General features: G+C 59.6%; 1 protein-coding gene across 3 annotated transcripts in view; it reads left to right on the top strand.

Annotated features, from left to right (window-relative positions):
• FBLN2 (fibulin 2) overlaps positions 1-25115 on the top strand; it is a 105916-nt gene extending 80801 nt beyond the window's left edge. For 2 of the 3 annotated variants that reach the window (XM_059940467.1, XM_059940466.1), the window contains exons 3-18: positions 1969-2080; positions 3466-3595; positions 5828-6008; positions 7093-7302; positions 7891-8004; positions 8523-8624; positions 10583-10723; positions 14733-14867; positions 16711-16848; positions 17353-17496; positions 17608-17736; positions 18117-18242; positions 20374-20490; positions 21144-21272; positions 22141-22264; positions 24273-25115. In XM_059940467.1, the coding sequence (XP_059796450.1) occupies positions 1969-2080; positions 3466-3595; positions 5828-6008; positions 7093-7302; positions 7891-8004; positions 8523-8624; positions 10583-10723; positions 14733-14867; positions 16711-16848; positions 17353-17496; positions 17608-17736; positions 18117-18242; positions 20374-20490; positions 21144-21272; positions 22141-22264; positions 24273-24630 (2390 nt within the window). In that variant the 3' untranslated portion in view covers positions 24631-25115. The remainder of the gene's footprint in view (positions 1-1968; positions 2081-3465; positions 3596-5827; positions 6009-7092; positions 7303-7890; positions 8005-8522; positions 8625-10582; positions 10724-14732; positions 14868-16710; positions 16849-17352; positions 17497-17607; positions 17737-18116; positions 18243-20373; positions 20491-21143; positions 21273-22140; positions 22265-24272) is intronic. The other variant, XM_059940468.1, reaches the window with a different exon arrangement.
• The last annotated feature ends 420 nt before the right edge of the window (positions 25116-25535 follow it).

Below are 25535 nucleotides of genomic sequence, written 5' to 3'. Positions count from 1 at the left end.
TGATGTTGCTACTTGTTTCTGGTAGACACTGGTTATCAAGAATTTTTTTTTTTCCTCCTGGTGCCTCAGAGCAGCCCTCAGGTTGATACTGAAGCTTATTTCCCTGGTTTTCAGAAGGAAAATTGAAACTCAGAAGAGCTCAATGACTTGAAACGCCCACTAAGCCAGTGAAGAGGATGATTCTTAGTGAGCTCTTTCTGTTCCTAGAATCTTGCAGGCTGCTGACATTTTTTGGTGCATTTCTTCCTCAGCCCTGCCAGGTTATGTGAACTGCTCAAGGACATTTAGAGATCCTTGTAGGCTTCAGCAGCTGTGCAGCTGTAGGTCCTCATAACAGAGCAGGACATTGAGTCTCTAGGGAGGAAAAATGGCTATACATGGTAGTACTAAGATGTGGACCGAGGTTCAAAGTTATTCTGTGACACCCTGGTGCTCCTCAGCATGTATGTAGGTGTCTGAGATGGGCTTCATCTTTGAATGTCGGAGGCAAATGGCTGCATTAATTGCATTCCTTATTTCCTGGTTCCTTATCATCTTAGCAAGACTCTCTTCTTTTTAGTTGATGTATTTATTCCCTTTTATCCCCTTTCCCCATTGCCATTTCTCCCTCCGCCTACCCTAGGCAACCGTTCTCTTCAATCTGTGTGGGTTTCTTTTGTGTGTGTGTGTGTGTGTGTGTGTTCATGCAAATGTGTGTTGTAATTTTGCATGCAATCTTTTCAATTCATGTAATGGATCTCACTTGGTTTTTTCCTGTTTCCCCTCAGCGCTCTGTCCTTTGCTGCTCTGTGTTGCTGTGTGTACATGTGTCCAGCTTCATGATGTTGTGTGTATGTCTCGTCTGCCATTTCCGACGTCTGTGGAGTCCTCCGTGGAGGACGTCCCCGTGTTCTATTCATACTCCTCCAGTGATGGACATCCAGGCTCCCGCCAGCCCACTTCCATAAATCACACTGAAGTGAGCATCCTGGTACTGGTTACACATGGGTCCAGGTAACAACTTCCCTGCCATACACACCCGGGAGCAGGACCACTGGGTCCTGGGCGATGCCTGTGTTTAATTGTGTAAGAGGTGCTGGGTCTGCCTCCAGACTGGCTGCTCCAGTCACCACTCCCACAGCCCAGGGCACGAGGGTTCGCACCTGTGCCTGGCATCTGTCACTCTTTCTCATTTTTCCAGTTTCAGAGGTATTTTACTTTGGGGTTGGTTTTTCTCATGTTAATTTTCAGGAGGTTACTGTATTTCTCAATAGCAATTCTTTGTCAGTTTTAGAACATTCCAAAAACATCTCTTAACCTGTCAGCAGTCTGTTATATTTCTCCACAGAGTTCTTTGTTATACAGAGAATTTTAATTTTGAGGTAGGAAAATTCATCCATTTTTTAACTTACGGTCTGTGCCTTTGAGTTTTAAGACATTCTCCCAACCCCCGACTCCTGCCCTCCCCGGTCACAGGTATTTTCCCCAGGAGCTTTCCTCGATGCTGTCACTATTTCTTAGGTCTTGTCCTGTCTTGGTGTCTTCTCTGGTCCCTTGGAAGCAGAGCCTGAGTTGGGGGTTCTCGTGCACGTGGTTCATTTGGAGGAGCTGCCCAGGGAGGGGGGCAGGGAAGGAGCTGGTAATGCTCCTGGTCGCACGGGGAGCGCTGGAGCGGGAGTGGCCGCACGGGGCTGTCCCCTTTGAGACGGGCTTGGCCCTTGAGGCCCCACTACTCAGTGATTGGCCGTCCTCCTCCCAGCCCTCTCCCCCTGGGTAGACTTGCCCTCCCAGGCAGCTCTGCGGAGAAGGCTGTGCTTGTGAGCTGCTGGGGGGCAACGGGCGCAGGCAGCGGGTCAGTGAGTTCCCGGTCCAATAGTGCGTGGGGATCTGGCCCAGCGCTAGCAGCGTCTACTACCCCCGCTGGGCCTAGACACCTGGGAGCCGTGCACCTCCTCCAGCTGGTGACCCTGCCCGTGTTACCACCCGCAGTGTCCACGAAGGACCTGATCGAGACGTGCTGTGCGGCCGGGCAGCAGTGGGCCATTGACAACGACGAGTGCCTGGACATCCCCGAGAGCGGCGCTGAGAGCGATGTGTGCAGGTAGGGTGGGCGCCGGCTCCATGTCCCTGCGTCCTCCTCCCCACCCCGGGCCCCGCACTGCCAGGTGAGCACCACTCCACCTGCGTCCAGGTGCCCGCAGGTGGCTGGATGGGGCTGCCTGGCCGGCTGGCCGGGCTCTCTCCGGGTGTGGGGAGCCCGAGACGGGCCCCAGGAGTGAACTAACCGTGCAGACTTGTCGCCGGCCTGGCGAGCACGGTCAGAAGAGCACACGTTGGGACCGCTGTCACCTGGGGACAGCCAGGTGCTTCTCTTACCAGGTGCTGCGTTGCTGCTGGGCGGTGCTCAGCCCACTCGAATCTCCTACCTGAGCCTTGAGCCGGGGCCGTCAGCCCTCTTTCTTTCCCCACTTTGCTACCCTGGGGTCTCAGGAAGGCTGGCCTCTCCCCATGCTCTGCTGTCTGTGCTGGCGGCTTCTTCTGACAACAGTGTTCTCCGCAAAGGAAGCGGTTATACCTATGCTCTCCCTGTGCCAGGCCCAGGCGACATCCTGCTCAGCCGTTCACCCCTTCTTTATTCCAGGGATGCCATCTTGTCCAGCCTACTCCTCTTTCCAGATAAGGAAGATAAGGTTCAGAGAGGTGATGTGATTCACCCAAAGCCACACAGCTCGTTGGGAGCTTGGCCAGGATTAGACTCCACGTTTCCTCTTGTCCAGCCCACAATGCCTCCGTTAGAAACATTTAAATTCTAGCCTTGTCCCTTTCCTTTCCCTTTGGTCATCCCACCAGTTTGGGCTGCCTAGGAGTTAGAGCATGCCGCATTCAGGAGGCTTGAACTAGTGCGTGCTTGTATCCCTCTTGTGATGGGACACTCACTACTTCATAGCCAGCCGGTTCCATCACCGGCTGGCCCTTGCTGGGACACGCCCTTCCTCAAGTGAAGCTGAACCCCTTCCTCAAGTGGGACTGAAGCCCACCTTTTCAGCCCCGTTTTGTGTGCTGGCCCATCAGCTGTCTCTGCCCGGGGCAGCCCTACAGTTATTGGAGGCATGACCAGGGACCCTGGCGGTCCCAGGACGACCGCCTAGCCCTTCCTGAGATTGGGTCTCCCTTTCCTTCTCAGCCCTGTCGGGGGGCTTGGAGTACTGACCCCCTCCCTCATCGGTCAGGGACACAGAGCCCAGTGGGACCCAGGCCTGAGTCGTCTTAGTTAAGCTGAGAACAAACCCCATGTCACTTGGTGAAGATGTGCTGGCCTTGCCGATGCCCTGGCGCCAGCAGGGGCCCCACCCGCGGTGGACCTTGGTGGGGGCTTCGCTTCCCTGAGCTGCAGCCTCCTGTGTGAAACGGGGCCTGCGTTGCCTCCTGGCGGGGTCCCTGGGAGGACGGGGCGCTTGGTGGGGCTAAGGCGCACCTCTGTTGCAGGACGGCCCAGAAGCACTGCTGTGTGTCCTACTTGAAGGAGAAGAGCTGCATGGCCGGCGTCATGGGGGCCAAGGAGGGTGAGGCATGCGGGGACGAGGACAACGACACCTGCGGCGTCTCCCTGTACAAGGCAAGCCTGCCCTGGGGCGGTTGTGGCCTGAGCCTGAAGGTCCTTGAGGGCCGAGGGGGTGGGCCGCCCTGTGGGGCTCCTCTGAGGGGAGGGTGCTCACGCCTGGGGGCGGGGGAGCTCTGCATCTGCATAGAAAACATCACCAGTTACCATGTGGACCAATTGATTCGGGAAATACTGTTTGAACACCAGTCTGTGCTGGCCCTGTTTTAGGCATTAAGAATGCAGAAATGAATAACACAAAAATCCCTTCCCTCACGGGGCTTTCTTTTTCTTTGGTCTTTTTGTAACTGGCATTTCAGCTGAGTGTAAGTTATGTCCCCAAGGTTCATCCATGTTGTTGCATGTGGCAGAACTTCCTTCCTTTGTAAGGCTGAGTAATAGTCTGTGTATGGAGAGACCACATTTTGTTTATCCATCATCTGTCGATGGGCACGTGGGTTGATTCTTCCTCTTGGCTACTGTGAATATTGCTGCTGCGAACGTGGCTGTAAGAAAGCGCCTCTCTAGAGGACAGACAGTACGTCCACTTACATCACATTGGCTAGAACTTAGTCTGATGGCTGCCTAGCTGCAAGGAAGGCTGGGAAATGTAGTCCTTATTCTGGAGAGGTCGTGTGCCCACTGCAAATCTGGAAGGAGGGAAAACGGACTTTGGGGGCTAACAGCTGGCTGTCTGTGCTGCAGAGGATGAGGGCAAACTTGGAACAGTTTCGGGAAGTATCACAGAAGGATATTGTGTTTGGGGGAGAGAAAGGGACGGAGTTGAAGAAACCACAAGCCTGGATGACGGTCAAGGGACCTCTGGAGGAGGGCACCATTTGGCAGAGGATTTTGACATCAAATTTTGTCTCATTGGGGTCAATTTTTCCTAAAAACAACTGATATTAGCGAAAGGACCTTGGTGACTGGCGACTTTAGAATTCCGTTTGTGTTTATATGTTTGACCCTGGACCAGTCCTTTTTCCTCCATCTATAAAATGGGGATAATAGTTCATGTCTTTTGGGGTGGTTGTGAGGATCAGAGGTAATGCAGACTGTTTACCAAATATGTGGTTGGTCTTCACTAAGTGGATATGTTCACCATTGGGAGATGCAGTCTGGAGTATCAGTGACCTACTGCTGTGTAACAAACCACCCCAAACCTAGTGGCTGATGACCAGCTCAGGTCATGGGTCAAGGTAGTTGTGCTGTCCTGGGCCATGCCCAGCTGACCTTGGCTGCCACCAGCTAATGGTTCTGCTGGCACTAGATCTAGGATGGCTGTAGCTGGGATGACACTTTCCTGTTCCATGTGGTCTCAACCTCCAGCAGGCTAGCCTGGGCTTGTTTAGGTAGTGGCTGAGCAGGGTTCCAACATGGGGGATAGATGTGTGCAAGGCCTTTTGAGGCCTGGGCTCAGAAGAGGCACACTGTCACTTCTGTCTCCTCCTGTTGGCCGAAACAAGTCATGAGGCACAATCAAGAGGTTGGGAAATGCACCCTCTCTTTCGACAGGAGGAACTGTACTATCAGACTGCAAAGACAGAGAACACGGTGAAGAGTGAACAACTGGGGCTGTTACTGTAATCAGTCTACCACAGTAGTTTAAATGAATCAAAGACTTTATTTTTGGAGGCATGCAGTCTGGGACAGGGGTGAATCTATGTAATATCTTCAGGCACCCAGGCTTCTATACTTCTGCTCGATCATCTTTAGCTTGTAGTTTCCATCTTTAAGGTCACCTCATGACCCAAAATCGCTGCTAGAGCTCCAGCCATCACATCTATTCCAAAAAGGAGGAAGGGGGAGAGCAAAAAAGATGTACTTTCAAGTTGAGTCAGCCCCAGCTAAAAGCTCTCCTGAAAGCTTCACCCAGTGTCCCTTATCTCTAACTTTAAGGGAAGTGCTGCCTTTTAGGTAGCCTGAATAGATTTGCAGTCTGCTGGTAAATATGGGAGCAGTTAGTGGGTGTGGCTGTGGGTTAACTTGTAGTTCTTTTCATAAGAGGCCATTTATGAATTATTGCAAAAAACTTGCACTAGCTGAGCCAGACACGGGAAATGGGGACAGATGACACCTTTGCCCCTGGAGAGCACATCCCGGGCACAATGTGAAGACGAGGGTGAATTCGCTCCCATTTATCAGCCCCTCCCTAGAGCCTGGGGGTCCAGAGTGAGTCCCCCAGGCTCACAGGCCGTGCGGAAGGCCCTGAGCGGCCGGGCTGGGCAGTGACGGCACGTCTCTCTCCAGCAATGCTGTGACTGCTGCGGCCTGGGGCTCCGCGTGCGGGCCGAGGGCCAGTCGTGTGAGTCCAACCCCAACCTCGGCTACCCCTGCAACCACGTCATGCTCTCCTGCTGTGAGGGCGAAGACCCCCTCATCGTGCCCGAGGCCCGCCGGCCTCCGGAGCCTGAGGCTGTACCCCGGAGAGGTGGGTGCTGCTCCCCAGGCCAGGCATGTGGGCAGCTGGGCGACCGGGAGAGCTGCTGGGGCTTCTAGGGCAAGGCTGGGTGTCCCCTGGCCTTCTGTGGGGACCTTGGTCACCTTCGTCTGTGGTTCAAGGCACAAGTTCAGCTCTGGACAGAGTTCTTCTGTGGCCTCCGATGATGGACTCCTGCTATTTTCGAGGTGGTGATCTCATTCAGTTTTCTACTTATCATCCGCTCTGCCCAACTAGTACCACCCATCTCCCTCCACTCTCCACCCACCAACCCTCCTGTTTCTTTGTTCACCTACACATCCATACTTCTTCCTCCCCATCCACCCATCCATTTCACCCATCCCCCTCCCATCCTCTGGTCCATCTTTCCACCACTCCTTCCCCCATCCTGTCATCCATCTATTCACACATCCGTCCACCCCTCCATCCACCCCCCACACCCACCCCTCCATCCACCCACCCACCCCTCCATCCCGTCCATCCATCCACCCACCCCTCCATCCATCCATCCATCCATTCCATCCATCCATCCATCCATCCATCCATCCCTCCATCCATCCATCCATCCACCCACCCATCCACTTACCCATCCATCCATCCATCCACCCACCCCTCCATCCATCTACCCATCCATCCATCCATCCATCCATCTGTCCACCCACCCATCCATCCACCCACCCCTCCATCCACCACCCACACCCACCTCTCCATCCACCTACCCACCCCTCCATCCCGTCCATCCATCCACCTGCCCACGCACGCCCCTCTATCCACCCCTCCGTCCACCCACCCCTCTATCCACCTCTCTGTCCATCCTCCATCCATCCACCCATCCATCCATCCATCCATCTATTCTTCCTTCCATCCACCCACCACTCCATTCATCCATCCATCTATCCTTCATCCATCCATCCATCCACCCATCCACCCACCCATCCGTCCTTCATCGTGCTGTCTCAGCAGAGCACACAGGAGGTTCTGGTGAGGACCTGATCTGATTTCCTGAGGGCCTGTGGTCCCAACCACTTGCTGGGACCAGCCTGGGTCTCATCATGAGCATGGACCCCTGCCCCAGTTTCAGAGGCGGAGTTGACGAGCCGGGAGGCCCTGTCACTGGGCACGGAGACTGAGCTGCCCAACAGCCTGCCCGGTGACGACCAGGATGAGTGCCTGCTCCTCCCGGGGGAGCTGTGCCAACACCTGTGCATCAACACCGTGGGCTCCTACCACTGTGCCTGCTTTCCTGGCTTCTCGCTGCAGGACGATGGCCGTACCTGCCGCCCAGGTGAGGGCCTGGACGGTCGGGGCAGGAGCTGGGGCGGGGCTGATCTTGCCCACAGAGCGTGGTGTTCCTCAGGTGGGGACCGTGGGGGACTTCGCCTCCCGCTACCCCACACTGTGGAACCTGCCGGCGCCGAGGGTCCCCAGCGATGGGTTTGTGAGGCCAGGCAGACGGGCTCCCTCCTGGGGCCCCATCTGCAGGGCTGCCCCAGCGGCCCACCCTGGATTCAAGTGCAGGGCCGGGACCTGGGCCATGGAGGCCCCGCCTACCCAGCCACTTCCCAGTACCGGGCCCGCGGTGGTCAGGCTCCGGCACCTGGTCTGGGAGGACTCTCTCCCTGCCAGCTTCCAGGGGTGGATTCATTGGAGTCCACAGAATGGTCCTCCCCCACCCTCCCTGCCCCTATTAGCTGTGAGACGGATCTGGCCTGAGGTGCGTCCCTCCCTGAGCCTCAGTTCCCTCTCCCGTGGGGAGGATGGGGGTGGGTAAAATGAGCGGCCCCCTGACCTCGAGAGCCCGCATGGCGCCTGTTAGGGCCTGAGGCCGCCTGAAGACGCGAGACGCCCCTCCTGTCTGCTCTGTCCGTGACAGACGGTGACCGCCCCAAGCCGGAGGCCGCCGAGGAGTCCGCGCTGAGGCCCGAATCCTCCCAGGTGGCCCCCAACACCATCGCGCTGCCCGTGCCGCAGCCCAACACCTGCAAAGGTAAGCTGGCCGTGGGCAGGCGGGGAGCCCTCGGGGCTGGGCGTGTGCGGGGTGGCCCCCCCAGGGCGTGCTGCTGCTCGGGGTCGGGGGTCGGTTGGCCTCGCCGTCGGAGGTTGGGTGAGGAGCTGCGAGAGGTGAGAATGGGGGGCGCAGCCTGGGCCAGGCGTGTGTGACCCCAGGATGGCCCATGAGCCGCTTTCAGTCTCGCTTTCTGTAAAACTGAGAGAGTACAATCCTTGCCCGCCCAGGCATCACGGAGCCTGCGTTCAGACACGTGCGGGACGTTCTCTGCGCCCTTCCTCTCCTCCCCTCCGTCTTCCTTCTGCCTCCTCCTCACCCGCCTCCCTGTTACTTGAGGGAGGGGTGTGTTGGGGGAGGTCGCAGACCCCAGCCGGTGTGTGAGCGGGTGGAAGGGGTGACCTTGTGAAAGGGGCAGGAGCGGGGTTCCCTGGCTCCCAGCCCCTCTGCCTGTAGGCCGGAGCCGCGTGGTCTCTGACTTCCGTGCGGTTTCCTCGCAGACAACGGGCCCTGCAAGCAGGTGTGCAGCGTGGTCGGGGACACCGCCATGTGCTCCTGCTTCCCCGGCTATGCCATCATGGCGGACGGCGTGTCCTGTGAAGGTGAGTGTCCCCCCCGCCGTGGGCCCCGCACACCTGAGTGGGCCCGGAGCGGGGGAGGTGTTCCAGGGCCAAACCTCGCTGTGCTGGTGAGCGGGGAGCCGGTGTGGCTGCCATGACGACCAGCTGCAAATTGAGCAGCTGAAACAGCCGCGTCCGCCCACATCACGTGCCAGGTGTGCGTGTAGCCCAGGTGGGCACACGGGCTGGCCGCGGCCCCACCGCTCCCTGGAGCACGGCTCCGCAAACTTCAGTGTGCAACAGGGTCACCTGGGGGCCTGGGACCACAGGGTCCTGAGAAGTCCACATGGCCTCAGGGGTCTGACCTAGTAGGTCTTGGGGCAGGGGGGAGGCCCGAGACTCCCTGGGTCACACTCTGACTAGCTCTGTCCTCGAGGGTCACCCCATCTGAGTGGCCTGACTTGGTTTGTGACCGCCTTGCCCCCGTTCCAGCCACGGGTGGAGCCGACAGAGGGCAGTGCCTGCCCTATTGTCCTGCGGCAGGACATCGCTCCGGCTGGCCTCCATGGGGAACGAGGCTGGGGAGAGGCAGCCCCAGCTGGAGGGCACATTCTCAGTTCTGAAATCAAGGAGGGACGGTGGATGTTGGTGACTCTGCCTTCACAGAAGGGCCGAAGAGGGTTTAAAAGCACGGGCCTCCCTTACTTACGAACCCGCTCAGTCTGGGTCTTGTCCCGGTGGGGTCTCTGTGGGCTGGGACCTCCGCCTGTGAACTGGGGGGCATCGGATCCGACACCTGCTGGGGTGGTTCCCACAGTGAATGGGAATCCGACACCTGCTGGGGTGGTTCCCACAGTGAATGACACCTTGGGCACCTCCTCGTGTGTGGAGGCAGGGCAGGCAGAGAGTATGCAGATGGTCTAGGAAATGCTTTAGTTCAGGTTCAAGTTCAGGAGACATGAACCTGGTTGGTTTGGGTCCATGGGTAACAGGGTTAAGTCTGCCTGGGAAGAGACCCACATCCCTGTCAGAAGCCGAAACCCACCTCTAGCCGATTGCCCAGGACTGTTCTGGTGTGGATGAAAACCAACCTCATGCCCAGAGAGGACAGGACACTTGCCCAGAGCACACAGCATGGTGGTGACTGACAGGCCTTTCTCTCAGATGGTGGGGGCAGATCTGGCTTTGCTCCTCATCTCCCAGGACCCTGAAGACATGAGGACTGTGTCTCTTCTGGGTTGGGACTCCTTCAGGCCATGGGCCCGTGTCCCTATCCCTCCAGGCCTCCCTTTCTCTCTGCAGCGCCCCCAGTGGTAGAGGCTGTGGGCTCCAGGCCAGAGGATGCAGAGGGCGTTTTGTGGGTGTAGCCTGCCCTGCAGGGGGGTCCTGCAGGTGATACTTAAACAGGTGATGTTTTATCATCTGTTTAAAATAATCAAACAAGTTACCAACAATGACAGCTCAAGAATTTTTTTTAAATGTCCAAATTTCAGGTTTTTCTTGAAACTTTGTAACATCTGTCCACAAGGAGCCCACAGCCTTGGTCTCCCTTTCGACAGAGCACAGGCTCCGCAGTGCCCTAGAGCCCCCTTGGCCCCTTCTCCTGTTTATGTCTCCAGCCCGGCCCCCTAAGCACTTAGGTTTGCAACTCCTGCCGTTGTGTGGCTCCCGTGGCTGCCCGTGGAGGTGGCGGGTCTCCAGAGCATGGGTGGGAGACGGCCTCTGGTCCCGCCCGCTGTGTGACCCCGCACAGGCTGTCTACCCTCTCTGAGCTTCACTTTGCCACCTGTCTCTGCTAGGGCTCCCGCTCTGACGTGTTTCAACTGGACAAACTCAGACTTGGGCCCAAAGCCCAGAGGGACCACTGATGGGCTGGGAGGTCCTGGGCACGTCCCTGCCTGTCTGGGTCTGTTTCCCCATCTGTCACTGGAGGCTCCATGTCACTGGAGGCCACGCCTCTCTAACGGCCCTTCTGTTTTTCCTCCCGCGGCCGTCACTAGACCAAGACGAGTGCCTGCTGGGCACTCACGATTGTAGCTGGCGACAGTTCTGTGTGAACACCCTGGGATCCTTCTACTGTGTCAACCACACAGTGGTCTGTGCCGAGGGCTTTATCCTCAACGCACACAGGAAGTGCGTGGGTAAGCCAGAGCCCCGCTTGCCGCCACCGTCACGGCTCCCCGCTCCGCTCCACGCCAAGCCCGCCACACTGCAGCCACATGCTAAAGGGCCTGCCCTTTGCATGTGAGCTCTCAGCACGGCCCCCCACCCCACGCTCCGTGTCATGCCCCTCGTGTCCTGGTTCCTGTCCTGCTTCTCCACCCACGCCACCGGGAAGCTGCTTTCCCCAGGGACGTGCCTGAGTCAGAACTTCATCTGAGGTGTGACCTGGCTGGTCATTGAAATGAGGTCATTGAGACATGTGGGCAGCAGGATAGGGAGGCCTGGGTTCGAAGCAGGACCCCCTAGTATCTCTGTGGGCTTGAACTTCCTCCCAAGCCTCTGTTTTATCATCTGTAAAAAGGGGGCACCGAGGGCACTGCTCCCGGTTTGGAGATTATGTGACATGTGTATGGCGTAGCCAGAGCCCGGGGCACTGTGTGCCTGTGACCTCAGCTGCTGAGATTGTCCTTAGATGCGGCCAGAGCCCCTTCAGAGGCAAATACCCCAGCGAGGCGTCCATTTGCTGTGTGACCCTGAGCAGTAGTGCTCGCCTCTCTGAGCCTGTTTCCTCACCTCTAACCTCGGGGCTCGGAGGCCTGGCAAGGGCTGGTACCCAGGTCCCGGCCTGTGCGTGGATGGGCTGGTGCTCAGTAATGCGTCTACCCTCCTGCCTCTTGGTGCCCTTGTGGGCCAGGGCTGGGGCTCCAGGCCTGCTCTGTGGGCAGCAAGGACTTGCTGTTCTCCCATGGCTGGGGGTCTGATGTTTTCATGGAGGAAACATCATGGACCTGAACAGAGATAGACCCAGGGTAGCGGGGGCTCGGGGCAGACTGGGAAGTGCTGTGGCAGGGACACAAGGAGAGGCCGAGGGAGAGCCCATTCCAGCTGGCAGCGTCTGGACACACTCCCTGGAGAAGGTGGCGTGTGCACGTGTCTCCAAGGACGATGGGGATTTGGGAGTTGGGAGGGGCATGAGGGAGGAAGGAATGGCTGCGACAAACATGTGGAGGTGGGAACTGCACCGCACGTGCCCAGACCCCCGTGTGTCGTCCTTGTGCTTGGGGACCATGCCCAACCTGGACATGTCCTCTTCCTCACCCTCCGCCGCCAGGCAGCGGAGTGGCCGCTGCAGACATGTGTGCCCCTGGCCTCCAGCCGCCGGCCCAACATGCGCCCTCTGGAGCCTGCTTGTCAGTGGCAGGGCAGCTCCTCCCGTCTGGGTCGTGTCTGTGTGTGTCTGGGAAAAGGCGTCCACCCTGTGAGCACCCTCCCAGGACGCGGGTGTGCAGGCTTCCCTGGCGGCCTGGAGAGAAGACCTTGTCCTAAAAGGGGTCGCCGGGCAGCTGGAAAACAGGTTCTGGGATGAAAGAGCAGAGGTGCATTCCATTCAGCTAAGTTTATGGTCATTCTTTCAGCCTTTCCCTCCTTATCGTCTGGCACGGACCCCAGTCTCCTCTTCGTCCTTGTGTTCCACTTATGTGTTCATCTCATCTGTGAGCACTCGTTCTTTCCATCACTTGCTCATCCACAGACGTGTCTTCTGCGGTGCGTTTGTGAGCTCCAGGCATGTTCTATTAACCCTGGCTGGTGAGATGGGAGACAGGTGCCCGGGTTAAGAGTGTGGCCTCTGCAGCCAGACTGCCTGGGTTCAAATCCTGGCTGTGCCGCTTTCTAGTTGTAGGACCTGAGATCAGTCATTTGATCTCTCTGAACCTCAGTTTCCTCCCCTGTGAAAACAGAGGACTAATGTCTATCTCAGAGGGTCACTGTGGCGGTTACATGAGTCCATGTAAAGAACTTGCTAGTGTTTGATGCCGTAATTGTGATTCAACAAATGTGTTATACTGAGGCAGCCTGCAGAGATAGTGAGCTCCCCATCACTGGAGGTATGTAAGCCGAAGTGGGACAGTATTGGGCGGTGCCAAGTCCACAGGACTTCTAACAGACAGGTGACCTCTGTGGGGAATCCCCTGTGCTTTGCTGTTGGCCTTTTGTGCCCTGTCCTTTGAGGAACATCTTGGGCCCTGGGAACAGTGTTCCAGGTGGGCTTGGCTTTGAGACGATGGGAGCCCCGTCTCTGGGGCCCACTCTGCAGCAGTGGGGAAAGGGCTGGGCGCTCTGGGTTCTGTTCTTGCTGTGGTCCCGTGCAGGCTGGGAGACTTCAGTCACATCCCCTGTGTGAGACCTAGTTCCTTATCTGCGAAGCAGTATCTCTGGGGGATCGAGGGCAGTTCCTGTAAGCCGCCCGATCCCTAGTGAGCCACACAGTCAGTGGTGTCTGCTGTCATCTCTCACCATGATTCCTCCCAGGCTAGGGGGGGCTCCTGGCCCATGACGTTTCTGGGCTCCTGAGAATGTGTCTCTCTCTGTCAATCCAGCTTATAAATCAGAAGTCTCTATCTGGCCCAGCCAACCCTTCCTTGGAAACCACGGGCCAGAACTCTCCCTTTTCCTCCTCCTCATCCCCACCCAACCAGCCTTGGCCGGGCCTGTACACCAGTTGGTTCACCTGTGAGTCTGGGACAGTCTCTTGCCTCACAGCCCTGCACCCCTCCTCTCCACCTGGTCCTTGTCATCCTGGTAGGCGCAGCTGAGACATTACTGTCCTTGAGAGCAGCTCTGACAGCGCAGGACCCAGAGCGGGCAGTGCTCTGGCCTGAGCCCAGGACCGTGCAGCTTTCCTCCCCAGCGTCTCCACCCGACCCGTCCTCTCTCCCTGCCTGCCGACTGGCAGTTCCTTGGGGGCAGAGGCTGTGACACACCGCTAGGCCACCTGGGCTTAGCACAGAATAGGTGCTCGTTAAGGTGCGTCCAGTGAATGAACGAATCCGCAACGACTGCTGTACCTCCCCTGCCAGGTGGAGCGTGGCGGAGACATGGGGTGTCCTCTGCCCACCTGCAGGGACGTCTGACTTGGCCACCTCTCTGGGTCTCCTCCGCCCTCCCTGATGCTACTTATTTCCCTCCTTTGCTGGCTTCTCCCCTCCCCACCTGCGCATCCCAGGGGTCAGTACTCGGCCCCCAGGTGACCTCAGCAGTGACCACTCCCAAGTTAATGTCTCCCCTCAGCCCCCTTCCGTGAACTCCGAGGCAGGTCTCTGGCTGCCCTTGATCCTCAAGCTCAGTGTGACGTCGAGGGCTCCCAACCTTCCCCTGTCAGCCTGCTCCTCCCAGCCGGCCGTTCCCTCTGCCTGGGAGGGCCGTTCCCACATGCCCACAGGGCTCCCAGGTGCCGGGCCCCCACCTGCAGGGCTGCTCGTCCAGAAAGCTTTGCCGAGACCAGCGGGCTCCTCTTTTTCTCTCTGCTTCGTCACATCCATCATAGATGCTGTCGGTTTGACCTTCACAGTACTTCCAGAACCCGACTGCTTCTCCTCGCCTCCATGGGTGGCAGCCTGAGCCCCATCATCTCCTCTTCTAACATACCCTCACCCCTGGAGTATTTGCGCTCAGCCAGGGGACCCTGTTACCGATAGGTCAGCCCACTTCCCTCGTCTGCTGGAGCCCTCGATGGCTGCCGCCTGCCCCGCATCTCCTAACGCTCTCCTCTCCCCGCAGTCACACCCCTCTGGGCCAGACCCTGAACCTGCCTGAGATACGAGCTCGGCTCATTCTGGCACCTCCTCCAATGCTTTGCTCTGTGTCCTCTGCCCTGAGGATCCTTCGTGCCTCCACCCCCTGCACCTCCCACTCCTGGTCTCCTTCACTCTCTCTTCCACAACACTCAGGACCACCCTCCCTCTTAGGTTTGTCTGTCTGCTGGTCCTCCCGCTCTGAGTGTCCTGTGCCATGGCAGACTTTCTGTCTGTCTTGTTCACCATGTACTCCTGGGGCCATGGCACGTGCTCCATAAATCTTTGTTGAATGGGTGGTTGCACAGACCGTGCTGCTCTCTGGGAAGTGAGCACCTTGAGGGCAGGGCCGGCTGGCCGGCGGCGCCGTACCGGGAGCGCCCCGCAGCCTCTGACGGCCTCACCCTCCCCGCAGACATCAACGAGTGCGTGACGGACCTGCACACGTGCAGCCGGGGCGAGCACTGCATGAACACGGTGGGCTCCTTCCGCTGCTACAAGGCTCTCACCTGTGAGTCCGGCTACATGCTCAAGGACGGCGAGTGCACAGGTGAGGCGAGCTGGCTGGAGGCCCCGCCCACCTCCCCACCCCCGCCCCGCCTTCTGATCCGCCCCCAGCCCGCCCCCAGCCCACCTCCTGGCCCGCCCAGAGCCTTCTCCCTGCTGGCAAGCTCCGAGCCCTGGGGTTTCCTGCCTGTGGGAAGACCCCACAGATGATGGTTTGGGGGCAGAGGCGGGGCGGGGGGGCCCCGAGGTAAGTGTGTCTGGGTCAGTTATTCCCCTCCCTATGCCTCAGTTCCCACAGAAGGGTCACTTCTGTCCTTTTTACCAGAAAATTCTAGCCGCCTCAGAAGAGAGAGAGGTTCCATTGAACCGTTTCAGCAGATGCTTCCCCAGCGTCATTTGTGGGCTTGGCAGGGTTCTGGGTGGTAGGGGTACCGGTGGGGGCGTGTTCTTGTCTCTGGCCTCCTGATGGGGGGGCGGGGGGCCCACAGGCGCACGGGGCTGGGTGTTGCTTTTAGGTGGGGTCCAAAGAGGCCGGCCCCCTGTGGCCTGTGTGATGTCCGGGCGGAGACCTGCAGGATGAGAGGCCCCTGGGAAGGGTGTTCCAGGCAGAGGGAACAGCAGGTGCCATGCCCTTAGGGAGGGGAGGAGTCTTGGCGCAAAGAACAGAAAGGGCGTCTTGGGTGGGAGCACGCTGCCAGTGGAAGGAGGCTGCGGGGTTGGCAGGCCCAGGTAGGCGGGCACTTGGGAGTTTGTTTCACCCGTGACGGGAAGCGTTGTATTTTAACTGGAAACGTTTGGAAGAAAGTCACCCAGGAGGTGAGACCCAGAGCAGTGCTCCAGTGTTGCAAGCCCGGAAAATGGCGGTGGGAAGCGGCTCTGAGGTCGGCGGGAGCTCAGGCAGGTGCTGTTCGCACTCCATGCCGGGCCCTGAGCTGGGCGCGGAGCAGGGGTGGGGTGAGCTGGAAGGAGATGAGCCCAGGCCCCTCGGCGCACACCTGTGCGCACCACGCATGCCCACAGGGCTCACACAGATCCAGGGTGAGCCCCCTTTAGAGAACCCTGGCACCTGGGGAGGGGGCCGTCTCCCTGGACGCCCCACCACCCCCGCCCCTCTCATCCCAGGGCCTCCTTCCTAGACCAGAGTGGCTGGGCAGGGGCTGTGTTCTCAGCCTCCCGGGGGTCCTTGGAGGGGGTTCTAGAACCCAGCACAGGGCCGCCTAGAGGCTGGGCTCCTGTGGGAAAGTGGTGGAAACCTTGGAAACTGGAGGGGGTGGATGGATGAACAACAGACAGACAGACACACATGGTTGGTCAGGCCGTCAGGAGGCCGAGGGAGTCTCGGCTGTGCCACTAGCCCTCTGTGTCCCCTTTCTGCTCCGTGCCTCGGTTTCCTCGTCTGTGGGAAGAGCCCGACGTGCCTGCTGTGCGGGAAGCGTGGGGCCGGCACTTTGTAAACTGGGTGCTGCACAGCGGGGAGGGGCCCCCGTGACCTGCTGGCGCCACACCGCAGGTGGGGACGGCGGTGCCATCCAGGTCTGGCAGTTCCATCGTTGGAAGCTCCAAGCCTGGCCGCCCAGAGGCAGTGCCGCAGCTATGGAACCCTGCCTGTGCCTCAGTGTCCCCCGTGGGGGAGGGGGCTCGTCATAGCCTGCTTCTGGTGCATGCGAGCGCTGAGTGAATAAGTTCGTCTCAGAGCCCTTGGGGCAACGCCTGGTAGCACGGCACAGTTCAGTGAGGGGGGGGACGTTGTTGTTCCTGCTGGCGTGGGCCACGGCAGCTCCCTGTGACGCAGAAGACCTTTGTAGCCGTCAAGGTCACCGGGGGGTGTGCGGGCAGGGGCCTGCCAGCCCGCCGGCCCCTGACCCCCGGCCTGGTCTGTGTGGCAGACGTGGACGAGTGTGAGCTGGGCACACACAACTGCCAGGCGGGCTCCGCGTGCCGTAACACCAAGGGCTCCTTCTACTGCCAGGCGCGGCAGCGCTGCATGGAGGGCTTCCTGCAGGACCCCGAGGGCAACTGCGTGGGTGAGTGGGGCTTGGAGGGGCTGTGTCTGCCTGGCCCTGGGGGTCTTCAGGGGGGGTCGTTGCGGGGATAGGCTCTGAGGGCTTTACAGATCGGGGAGGCCTGGCTTGCCGCACTTTCCCTCTCCCGGCCTCAGTGTCCCCCTGTGAACGGATGTGTCAGTGCCTGGGCCCCACGAGGCGCTTGCAAAATGGAAGCTCTCATTATCCTGAACTGTCTGATCGCGGCTGAGTTACTTCTCTTGTGGCCTCAGTTTACCCATCTGTGGGATTGGACTGGATGAAGGTGTATCACGTTTTTTTTAACCTACCCAACAGCGCTTGGGTTCTGGGAGGGAAAGCCCTCGGCTCCTGGCATGCAGGGACCGGACAGTCTGACCTGCCAGCCCGACCTGGGCTGGTCTGGGGCCCAGGACCGGCCGCCTCCCAGTGCAGCCCTGGACTCAGATGCTGGGGCTCGGGGAGGGGCTACAGCAGGCTCCCTGTCACCCGCACCCCCCTCCGCAGACATCAACGAGTGCACGTCACTCTCCGAGCCATGTCGGCCAGGCTTCAGCTGCATCAACACGGTGGGCTCCTACACGTGCCAGAGGAACCCAGTGATCTGCGGGCGTGGCTACCACGCCAGCCAGGACGGGACCAAGTGTGTGGGTAAGGCCCGCCTCCCCCCTAGCCTCTGGCTTCCCGGGTGCCCTGGGCTTGGGCGGCTGGTGCAGGGGGAGAGTCCGGGCCTCAGGGTGCCCTGCTCGCCTCCCCCTGCAGACGTGAACGAGTGTGAGTCGGGCGTGCACCGCTGCGGCGAGGGGCAGGTATGCCACAACCTCCCCGGCTCCTACCGCTGTGACTGCAAGCCTGGCTTCCAGCGGGACGCCTTCGGCCGCGCCTGCGTCGGTAGGTGGGACTGGTGGCCGGGACCCTGTCCGGCTCCCCTGAGAGGTGCCCGCCTGCCCCAGGCCCTCCCCCCGGCCAGCCTTGCTCCGACCACGTGCCCGGCCCTCTCTGGGCTGGACTGCCTTCCTGCCGTCCTGGCCAGCTGAGGCTCTGCTCTCAGTCCCCATCGTGCTCTTCTCTTGCCCTTCGCTGTGCCATCTGTCTCTCCACGTCTGCCTCTGGTCTCCGTCCAACACCTCCTCTGCCTTCTTCCCCTGCTCCCTCTTCCCCCTCGCTCCTTCTGGGTTCCTGGGTCCCTCTCCTCCCCGGGGGTGGAGGGGGCTGGCGTCCAGGCCACCTCCGCCCTCCCTGAGGCCCTGCGCCTGCCGCCCGCCCCGCAGACGTGAACGAGTGCTGGACCTCGCCCAGCCGCCTGTGCCAGCACACGTGCGAGAACACGCTCGGCTCCTACCGCTGCTCCTGCGCCTCCGGCTTCCTGCTGGCGGCCGATGGCAAGCGTTGCGAAGGTACGGCCGACCTGGCCTCTGCCCCGTGGCCCACTGTGCAGGGCCCCAGGTCTCAGCTGCAGGCTGTTTCCTGCCAGGGGCCCCCACTGCCATCTCAGACCCAAGGGCTGGGCGTCTGTGCTGTCTGCACCCCTGGGCGGGAGCTCCCTGCAGGCAGGGGGCAGCCCAGCCTCTGCCCCTTGGTAGGTGCTGGTCCTGGCCATGACTGCGGCGCCCTGGGGTCCAGGCAGGCAGCAGAGGGAGTGAGAGGTAGGCCCGTGGCCAGGCGGACGGCTCGGCGGCCACACAGCACCTGGCAGTGCCATGCAGAGTGACCCCATCTTGGTTTTCCAGATCCCAGGAGTCTAGATATTCATGCAAAGTCTGCTGGGTTTTACACGTCGCTGGTGGATCTAAACTTAAACACACTGTGTGTTAAACCAAGCACGTGAACTGGACCTGCGGTCCAGTCCTCACCCATGTGGGATGCGCCCGGGGCTGACGGAGGGGACGCGTGAGGGACCGTCACACTGTTCCCACCTGTGTCCATGGTGTGGTTGGGCCAGGTCTGGTGGGATTGGTGCCGAGGGGTGCGGGGGTCCGAGGCTGCTCGGTGAAGTGGGGAGGGGTCCCGTGAGTAAAGGGGATGTGGGGTCTCTGGCCCCATTTAGCTGGCACCGTCTTTCCCAGCACCTCCCCTGGAGGTGCTTTCCTCATTTCCCTCCTGGGGAGGTGAGTCTGCTGAGTCCCCTGGGAAGGCCATGCACCTCTCTCTGATTGCCTGACCTGGCCAAAGAGCCGGCCTCCTGTGGGACGGGACCAGCCCAGGGACAGGGGAGCGACCCCAGGCCTGGCTGTGTCAGACGGCACTTGGATGGGCTCCCCAAACAGACCCTGGCACTCCCTTTCACTCACGGGGGTTACAGCCACCTGTGAGCCCGCCCCCCGGCCAGGCTGGGTGCAGACAGCCGTGGGGATGGAGCGTCCTTCCCACCCTAGTTGTAGTTCATTCGTTCACTTCTTGGCCCTTCTGCCTTCCCCCCCACCACCCCTACTTCAGGCCACTTCTCTCCAGCTCCATCTGTGGCTAGACGGTAGAGACTCAGAGATGGAACCAGCATGGCCCCTGGCCCCCGGGAGCTCAGAGCCTGGTAGAGGAGAGAAGCCACTCATTCATTCATTCATGCCGTCCATCATTTTGTGTGAAACCTGTGTATGTTGTGAGGTCCCGAGGGTCATGCGGCAGACGGTGGCCTCAAGGCCATGTGTGAGCTGACCCCCTCCCCCCCACTCTGCTCTGACCACGCCGGCCTCCTTGCTCTTCTGTGCGTGCACAGGGCACACCCTCACCTCAGGGCCTGTGCTCTCACCGTGCCTTCTGCCTGGAACGCTTCCCCAGGTGCCCGCACGACTCCAACACTGCAGCCCTCCCACACACACCCCTGCCCCTTCTCTGCTCTTTTCCCATAGCACGCGCCACCTTCTGACGTACTAGGTATTCCACTCATTTAATCCCCCCGTTTCCTCCCCAGCACACACGTGAACGTCACCTCCACGATGGGGAGGTGGCTGTCCGTCTTGCTCGTGGCCGTGTCCCCACGCTCACACAGGCCTGGCGCTGGTCGGAGCCCGGCAGGTCTTGGTTGGATGAATGAGAGACAAGTCCCTGCCCACAGGGAGCTCAGAGTCCAGCAGATGCCCCATCTCACCCGTCCTCCACCCACACCGCTCACCCGCTGCCTCGCAGGCCCGCTCTCACCCCTCCCCCACCCCCATGCATGGCCGGCCCTGGGGGTCAAGGGCAGGTCCTTGTTAGCACCTGGGTGACATCTCCCACAGCCGTCTCTACCCAGTGCTGTGCACCCTCAGTAGGGCAGCATCTAGCTCCCCGTGCGGGGATCTGAGCCCCACCTGTGGCTGCTTCCTCTAGGCAGTAGGCCGGGACTGCGCCAGCAAGCTATAATACATTGCTGCCCCTGCCTCACTGCATGTCTCAGGCAGGCGCCTTGCCTTTTTCTGGGCCTCTGGTTCCCCATCGGCCCGAAGGGGAGGCTGGAACTGATGGTCTGTCAAGATAAGGCTCCAGGTGAGCCGGACCTGGGCCCTCTGGGCTGGAGGACACCTCGGTGACCGCCGGCTGGTCTGTCTGCAGACGTGAACGAGTGTGAGGCCCAGCGCTGCAGCCAGGAGTGCGCCAACATCTATGGCTCCTATCAGTGCTACTGCCGCCAGGGCTACCAGCTGGCTGAGGACGGGCACACCTGCACAGGTACCTCTCCTGCCCAGGGCCCCCTTCCTGAGAGACACCGCTTCCCGTGTGCCAGGCTCCTAGAGTCCCCACCGGGCCGGGACACAGGGCACACGGAGGCCTTAGCGTCGTATCAGAGCTTGAGTCCCAGCCGTGCGTTTCCTGGCTGTGCCACCTTGGACAGATGCTTCCCACGTCTGACCTCAGTGGGATGAAGGATTAAGTTAATTACAGCTGACCCTTGAACGACACGGGGGTTAGGGCCTCCCTCACCCGATAGTCAAAAATCCACATATAACTTTACAGTCGGCCCTCTGTATCCGCGGTTCCGCATGTGTGGTTGAACCAAGGACAGATTGCGTAGTACTGTAGTATTTATTGAAAAAAGTCCTCGTGTAAGTGGGCCTGTGCAGTTCAAACCTGTGTGGTTCAGGGGTCGGCGGTACCTTGTCCACGCCCTGTCTGGTGCCTGACCGGCCCTCAGCTGGCAGTAGCAAGTATGGAGCGGCCCCGGGAAGCAAGCCCTGGAATGCGGGTCCTGTGTGCTCTGTGGCCTCGGGCAGCTCTCTTCCTCTCTCAGCCCTGTCATCCTCATCTGTAAAATGGGCCCCCAGGCTCCATGGCTGTGGCAGGATGACCCAGGGTTCACGAGGGGCTGAAACTCTCTCTGGCAGACATTGACGAGTGCGCTCAGGGCGCCGGCATCCTCTGCACCTTCCGCTGCATCAACGTGCCAGGGAGCTACCAGTGCGCGTGCCCAGAGCGCGGCTACACCATGACGGCCAACGGGAGGTCCTGCAAGGGTGAGTGAGGGGTCCGCGCCACCGGGGCCTCAGGCAGCCTCCAAGCAGGCGCAGAAAGCCTCATGCAGCTGGCTGTGTTCCCAGAGCTCTGACACCAAGTGCATAGGCAGAGAATGGCCCATGCCACTGGTGGCCACGTTCACCGAGCTCTACGCCTGGGATGAGGAAGGTGGCAGTCTTTCTGCTGCTTGACCCAGCTTAGAGTCTTCAAGGCTTGGACTCTGCTCTGGGCCCTGCCCTGCGAGCGGGACGGGAGTCCTGTGGGGTGGTCCTAAAGACAGGAGCCCTACCCAGTGAGGAGCCCATACAAGAGGAGCCTCAGGGGTCCCAGAAGCTGGCCAGGGCTTCCCGGCTGCAGAGCTATCTGCTTTTTAATTTAAAAAATAATCAGCCTGGACTCCGTAAAAGGTGAGGATCTTACCTGCCGTAAACAGCTGTGCGGGAACGATGACTTTATGTGCCTAGAGCGTGATTTCAGTTTTGAGCCTGAGGCCCTGTTCTGCTTGATGGTGGGAACACAGCGTGGGCTTCTTGGACAGCTCAGACGCCGCAGTGATTTTGGCTCTTGAAGGGGCTTCAGGCCGGAAACCTGTTCGCGTTCAGGACATCTCCCCCGACCCCTCCTCCCTGGCCATCCCGGCGCGGGGGCTGGGGAATGGCCTGTGCTGGCAGCACAGAGGCTCCCAGGCCCTTGGCTGCTGTACAGAGTGGAAGAGACGGGAGTATGTGACGCTCGGGTGGCATGTGAGCTGTGTGCCCACAGGACGAGCTGCCCTGAGACCCAGGCGCCCGGGGCGGGCTGGGGTGGCTCGGACGAGGGTCTCCAGCTCTGGGCATCCCTCCCATCGCCCTCCTCTGCTCCCCCCAGACCTGGACGAGTGTGCACTGGGCACCCACAACTGCTCTGAGGCTGAGACCTGCCATAACATCCAGGGCGGCTTCCGCTGCCTGCGTTTCGAGTGTCCTCCAAACTACGTCCGAGTCTCTGAAACGTGAGTGCCCCCACCCCGGCCTCGGGCCCGGGGACCCTGCACCGATGCACACTGCCCCGGGCGGAGGCCAGGTGACCGGTGGCGCGTGCCTTCACCACCCCCTGCTCTTCACAGGCCCCACTGCCAGGTCTGTGGTCTGATGACCATAAATGGTATAAAACAGCACCTTGCAGAAAGCTTGGTGCGTAGAGTATGAAAGGAAGAAGACTCACAAAAAGAATCTTCTCTTTCTCTCTCTCACACACACACACTAGTTGTCTTTTGCTGTGTAACGAGATTTTTGCACCACTTCGCATCTTAACATGACAAGTAGTTACCATCTCACACGGTTTTGGAGGGTCACGAGCCAAGGAGCCGCTTAGCTGGGTGGTCCTGGCTGAGGGTCGCATAGGGCTGGGTGCTCCGAAGCCTTGACCAGGGCTGCAGGATCCCGCTGCCCACTCATGGCTCTGGGCGGGAGGCCTCAGCGCCTCACCATGTGGCCTCTCCACGGGGCCGGAGCTCCCCCAGCACGGGTCATCAAGAAGGCAAGTGATGGTCCTTTGTAACCTAACCTAACCCTAAAAGTGACATATCATCACTTCTGCCACTGGCCACACAGTCCAGCACTGCACGGGGTACCCTGGGAGGCAACATTCGAAGTGTGACTGACAGGAGGGGAGACACCGGGACCATCTCGCAGGCTGGTGACCACACTCCCTAGTGATGCCTCTTGTTGTTTCGCCGTATTTCCTATCCTTTCCTTACTAAACATACATTTCCGTAGAGTACTTGCTGGGGTGTCCATCTTTTCTCTGCGTGGTGCTGTCACGTGGATGTGCTCCGTTGTTCGAAGCTTGCTTTCTCTGCTTGGTCGCCGTCTTTTGCGTCTGTGCGTGCAGCCCGCCTGGGGTGGCACTTCCTAGCATGTATGTGCTCGTGATTTACTTGCCGGCTGCCCTGCTGACTCTGTGACATGCTTGCTAATACACACAGTGCCGGGGAGTGTCTACGTGCAGGTGTGTTGGGACACGCTTGGGTGAGTGTGTCTGGGTGACCCTGGGCAGGTGACCTCCCTTCCCTGGGTCTCAGCTGCTCCGCCTGCAACATGGGTGACGGTAGCGCCAGCCCCAGGGTGGGTGTGAGCACGGCATGAGTGAAAACACGTCATGAGTTTACACAGCGTATGGCATGGCCTGGTGCTGCATTAGTGCCATGTGTTGGCGACGTCATACCCCAACCCTGCGTGGCTGTGCGCTGTGGTCCCCCAGTTGGGGAACTCTGCTCACAACATCCTCTAGACCTCCTGAGCCCTGGTGCCCATTTTGGAAGCACTGAGCTTTGAGACAGGGATTTAGTGATGGAGGAGACAGGGATTTAGTGATGGAGGTGACAGGGTCTCATTGCACCCAGAAGAGACCAGATTGTTGCTGGGCTTAGAAATCGAGGCCTTGGGCCCCGTGGAGTTTGGTGCAGGTTCTGTCATCATGGTCCTGTAGCGTGGCCGAGTTCCCAGGCGTCCTCTGGAGCAGGTGTGACTCGGAGCTCTCTGATACTCGGAGAGGGGAAAGGGCAGGCCATCCCAAGTCAGAAGAGGAAATGGCTCAGAAGGAGAGTCATTTATGGAAGAAAAGGGAATCTGAGAAAAGATTGCAACAATAAAAACACCATGGCCAGGGAATCCATGCAAATAGGCAGTGTGCGAGGGGGAAAATGCAGGCAGGGAGGTAAGAATGAAGGAAGGTAGGAAGGAGCACTGGGACGAGAGAGAGCTGCTAACAAGCTACCTGGCGCTGTGCTGAGAGCCGCATGTTTGTAAACTCACCCCTTCCCGCCAGTGAAACCGCAAGGCCGTTAACCCGTCCTACGGACAAGGAAGCTGAGGTCCAGGGAGGTCAGGTGACCCGGCAGAGGCTGCGAGGCTGCCGAGGGCGGAGCTGGGCTGGGGGCCTGCGCCCGGTCGGTCGGGCTGGGTGAGTGTCGGGTGGGAGCGAGCCCGCCGCTGACGCCCCCGCCGTGCGCCCTGCAGGAAGTGCGAGCGCGCGCTGTGCCACGACTTCATGGAGTGCCAGAACGCGCCGGCGCGCATCACGTACTACCGGCTCAACTTCCAGACCGGGCTGCTGGTGCCGGCGCACATCTTCCGCATCAGCCCGGTGCCCGCCTTCGCCGGCGACACCATCGCGCTGACCATCACTAAGGGCAACGAGGAGGGCTACTTCGGCACGCGCCGCCTCAACGCCTACACGGGCGTCGTCTTCCTGCAGCGGTCCGTGCGCGAGCCGCGGGACTTCGCCCTGGACGTGGAGATGAAGCTCTGGCGGCAGGGCTCTGTCACCACCTTCCTGGCCAAGATGCACATCTTCTTCACCACCTTCGCCCTGTGAGGCGCGGCCGCGGACGAGCGCGTGGAGCCCCGGGTCCCCCGCTGGTCCGGCGCCCCGGCCGCACGCCTCTTTCCGCGCTCCCTGCCGGCCGCGTGGGGGGCGGGCGCTGTGGCCAGTTTACTCTGACCCTGTAAATTAACTTAATTTTGCTGACTTGTTCCTCGCGTTTCGGCCTCTCCTGTGCCCCCGGAGGGAGCTTTGCGCAGGCCAGTGCTGGTGCCCCGTGGATGGGGTCGGAGGATCCGAGGCTGGACGTGACCAAGACTGGAATCAGCGACCACGTTGGAGATTTTGGACTCAGCTGGGTGACCTGTCCCCAATGATGATATTCTGTTTCATGTTCCACTGTGATTAGCTCTTCACTTTTTTTTTTACATCATTTTTAAGTGTTTTTGTTTAATTATAAAAGTAGTACATGTATATTGCAAATATATATATATTCAAATAGTACAAAAGGGTTATAAAGTAAAAAAGTGAAAACAGAAGACCCGCTTCCTTTTGTGCAGTGTTTGCGCGTGCCAGCGGTGCCTGAGTGTCTTGGGGCCCCGCCTTGGGCCTTACCTTGGGTTGCTGAAAGGGCGGAAGTGGGAGCGTGCTCGCTTCTGATCCTACTTTTCCTCCTCCCGCGTTTCCCTCTTCCCTCCTCTCCTTCTCCAATTGTGGGCCTCACCTGGCTTGTCACTGTGGGCACTGTCCAGAAACTGGACATCTACGTTTAGTGTTACTTTTCTCACCTCCTGACCGACTGCTGTTCGCACCTAATGACGAACGTGTGTGAGACTGTTTAGCATAGAAATGAGCTAATGGGTAGCTAAATCCAGTTCTCTCTCGGGCCAGCCGTTTTCCGTTGGTGTTCCGTCCTGCGGAGGCTGTAACTCCGTGTCCCAGTGTACTTGGCCGTTGTC

Source organism: Balaenoptera ricei, chromosome 11 (genome assembly GCF_028023285.1).
Source record: "Balaenoptera ricei isolate mBalRic1 chromosome 11, mBalRic1.hap2, whole genome shotgun sequence".
Classification (NCBI taxonomy): Eukaryota; Metazoa; Chordata; class Mammalia; order Artiodactyla; family Balaenopteridae; genus Balaenoptera; species Balaenoptera ricei.
This window is presented reverse-complemented; position numbering and strand designations above follow the sequence as displayed.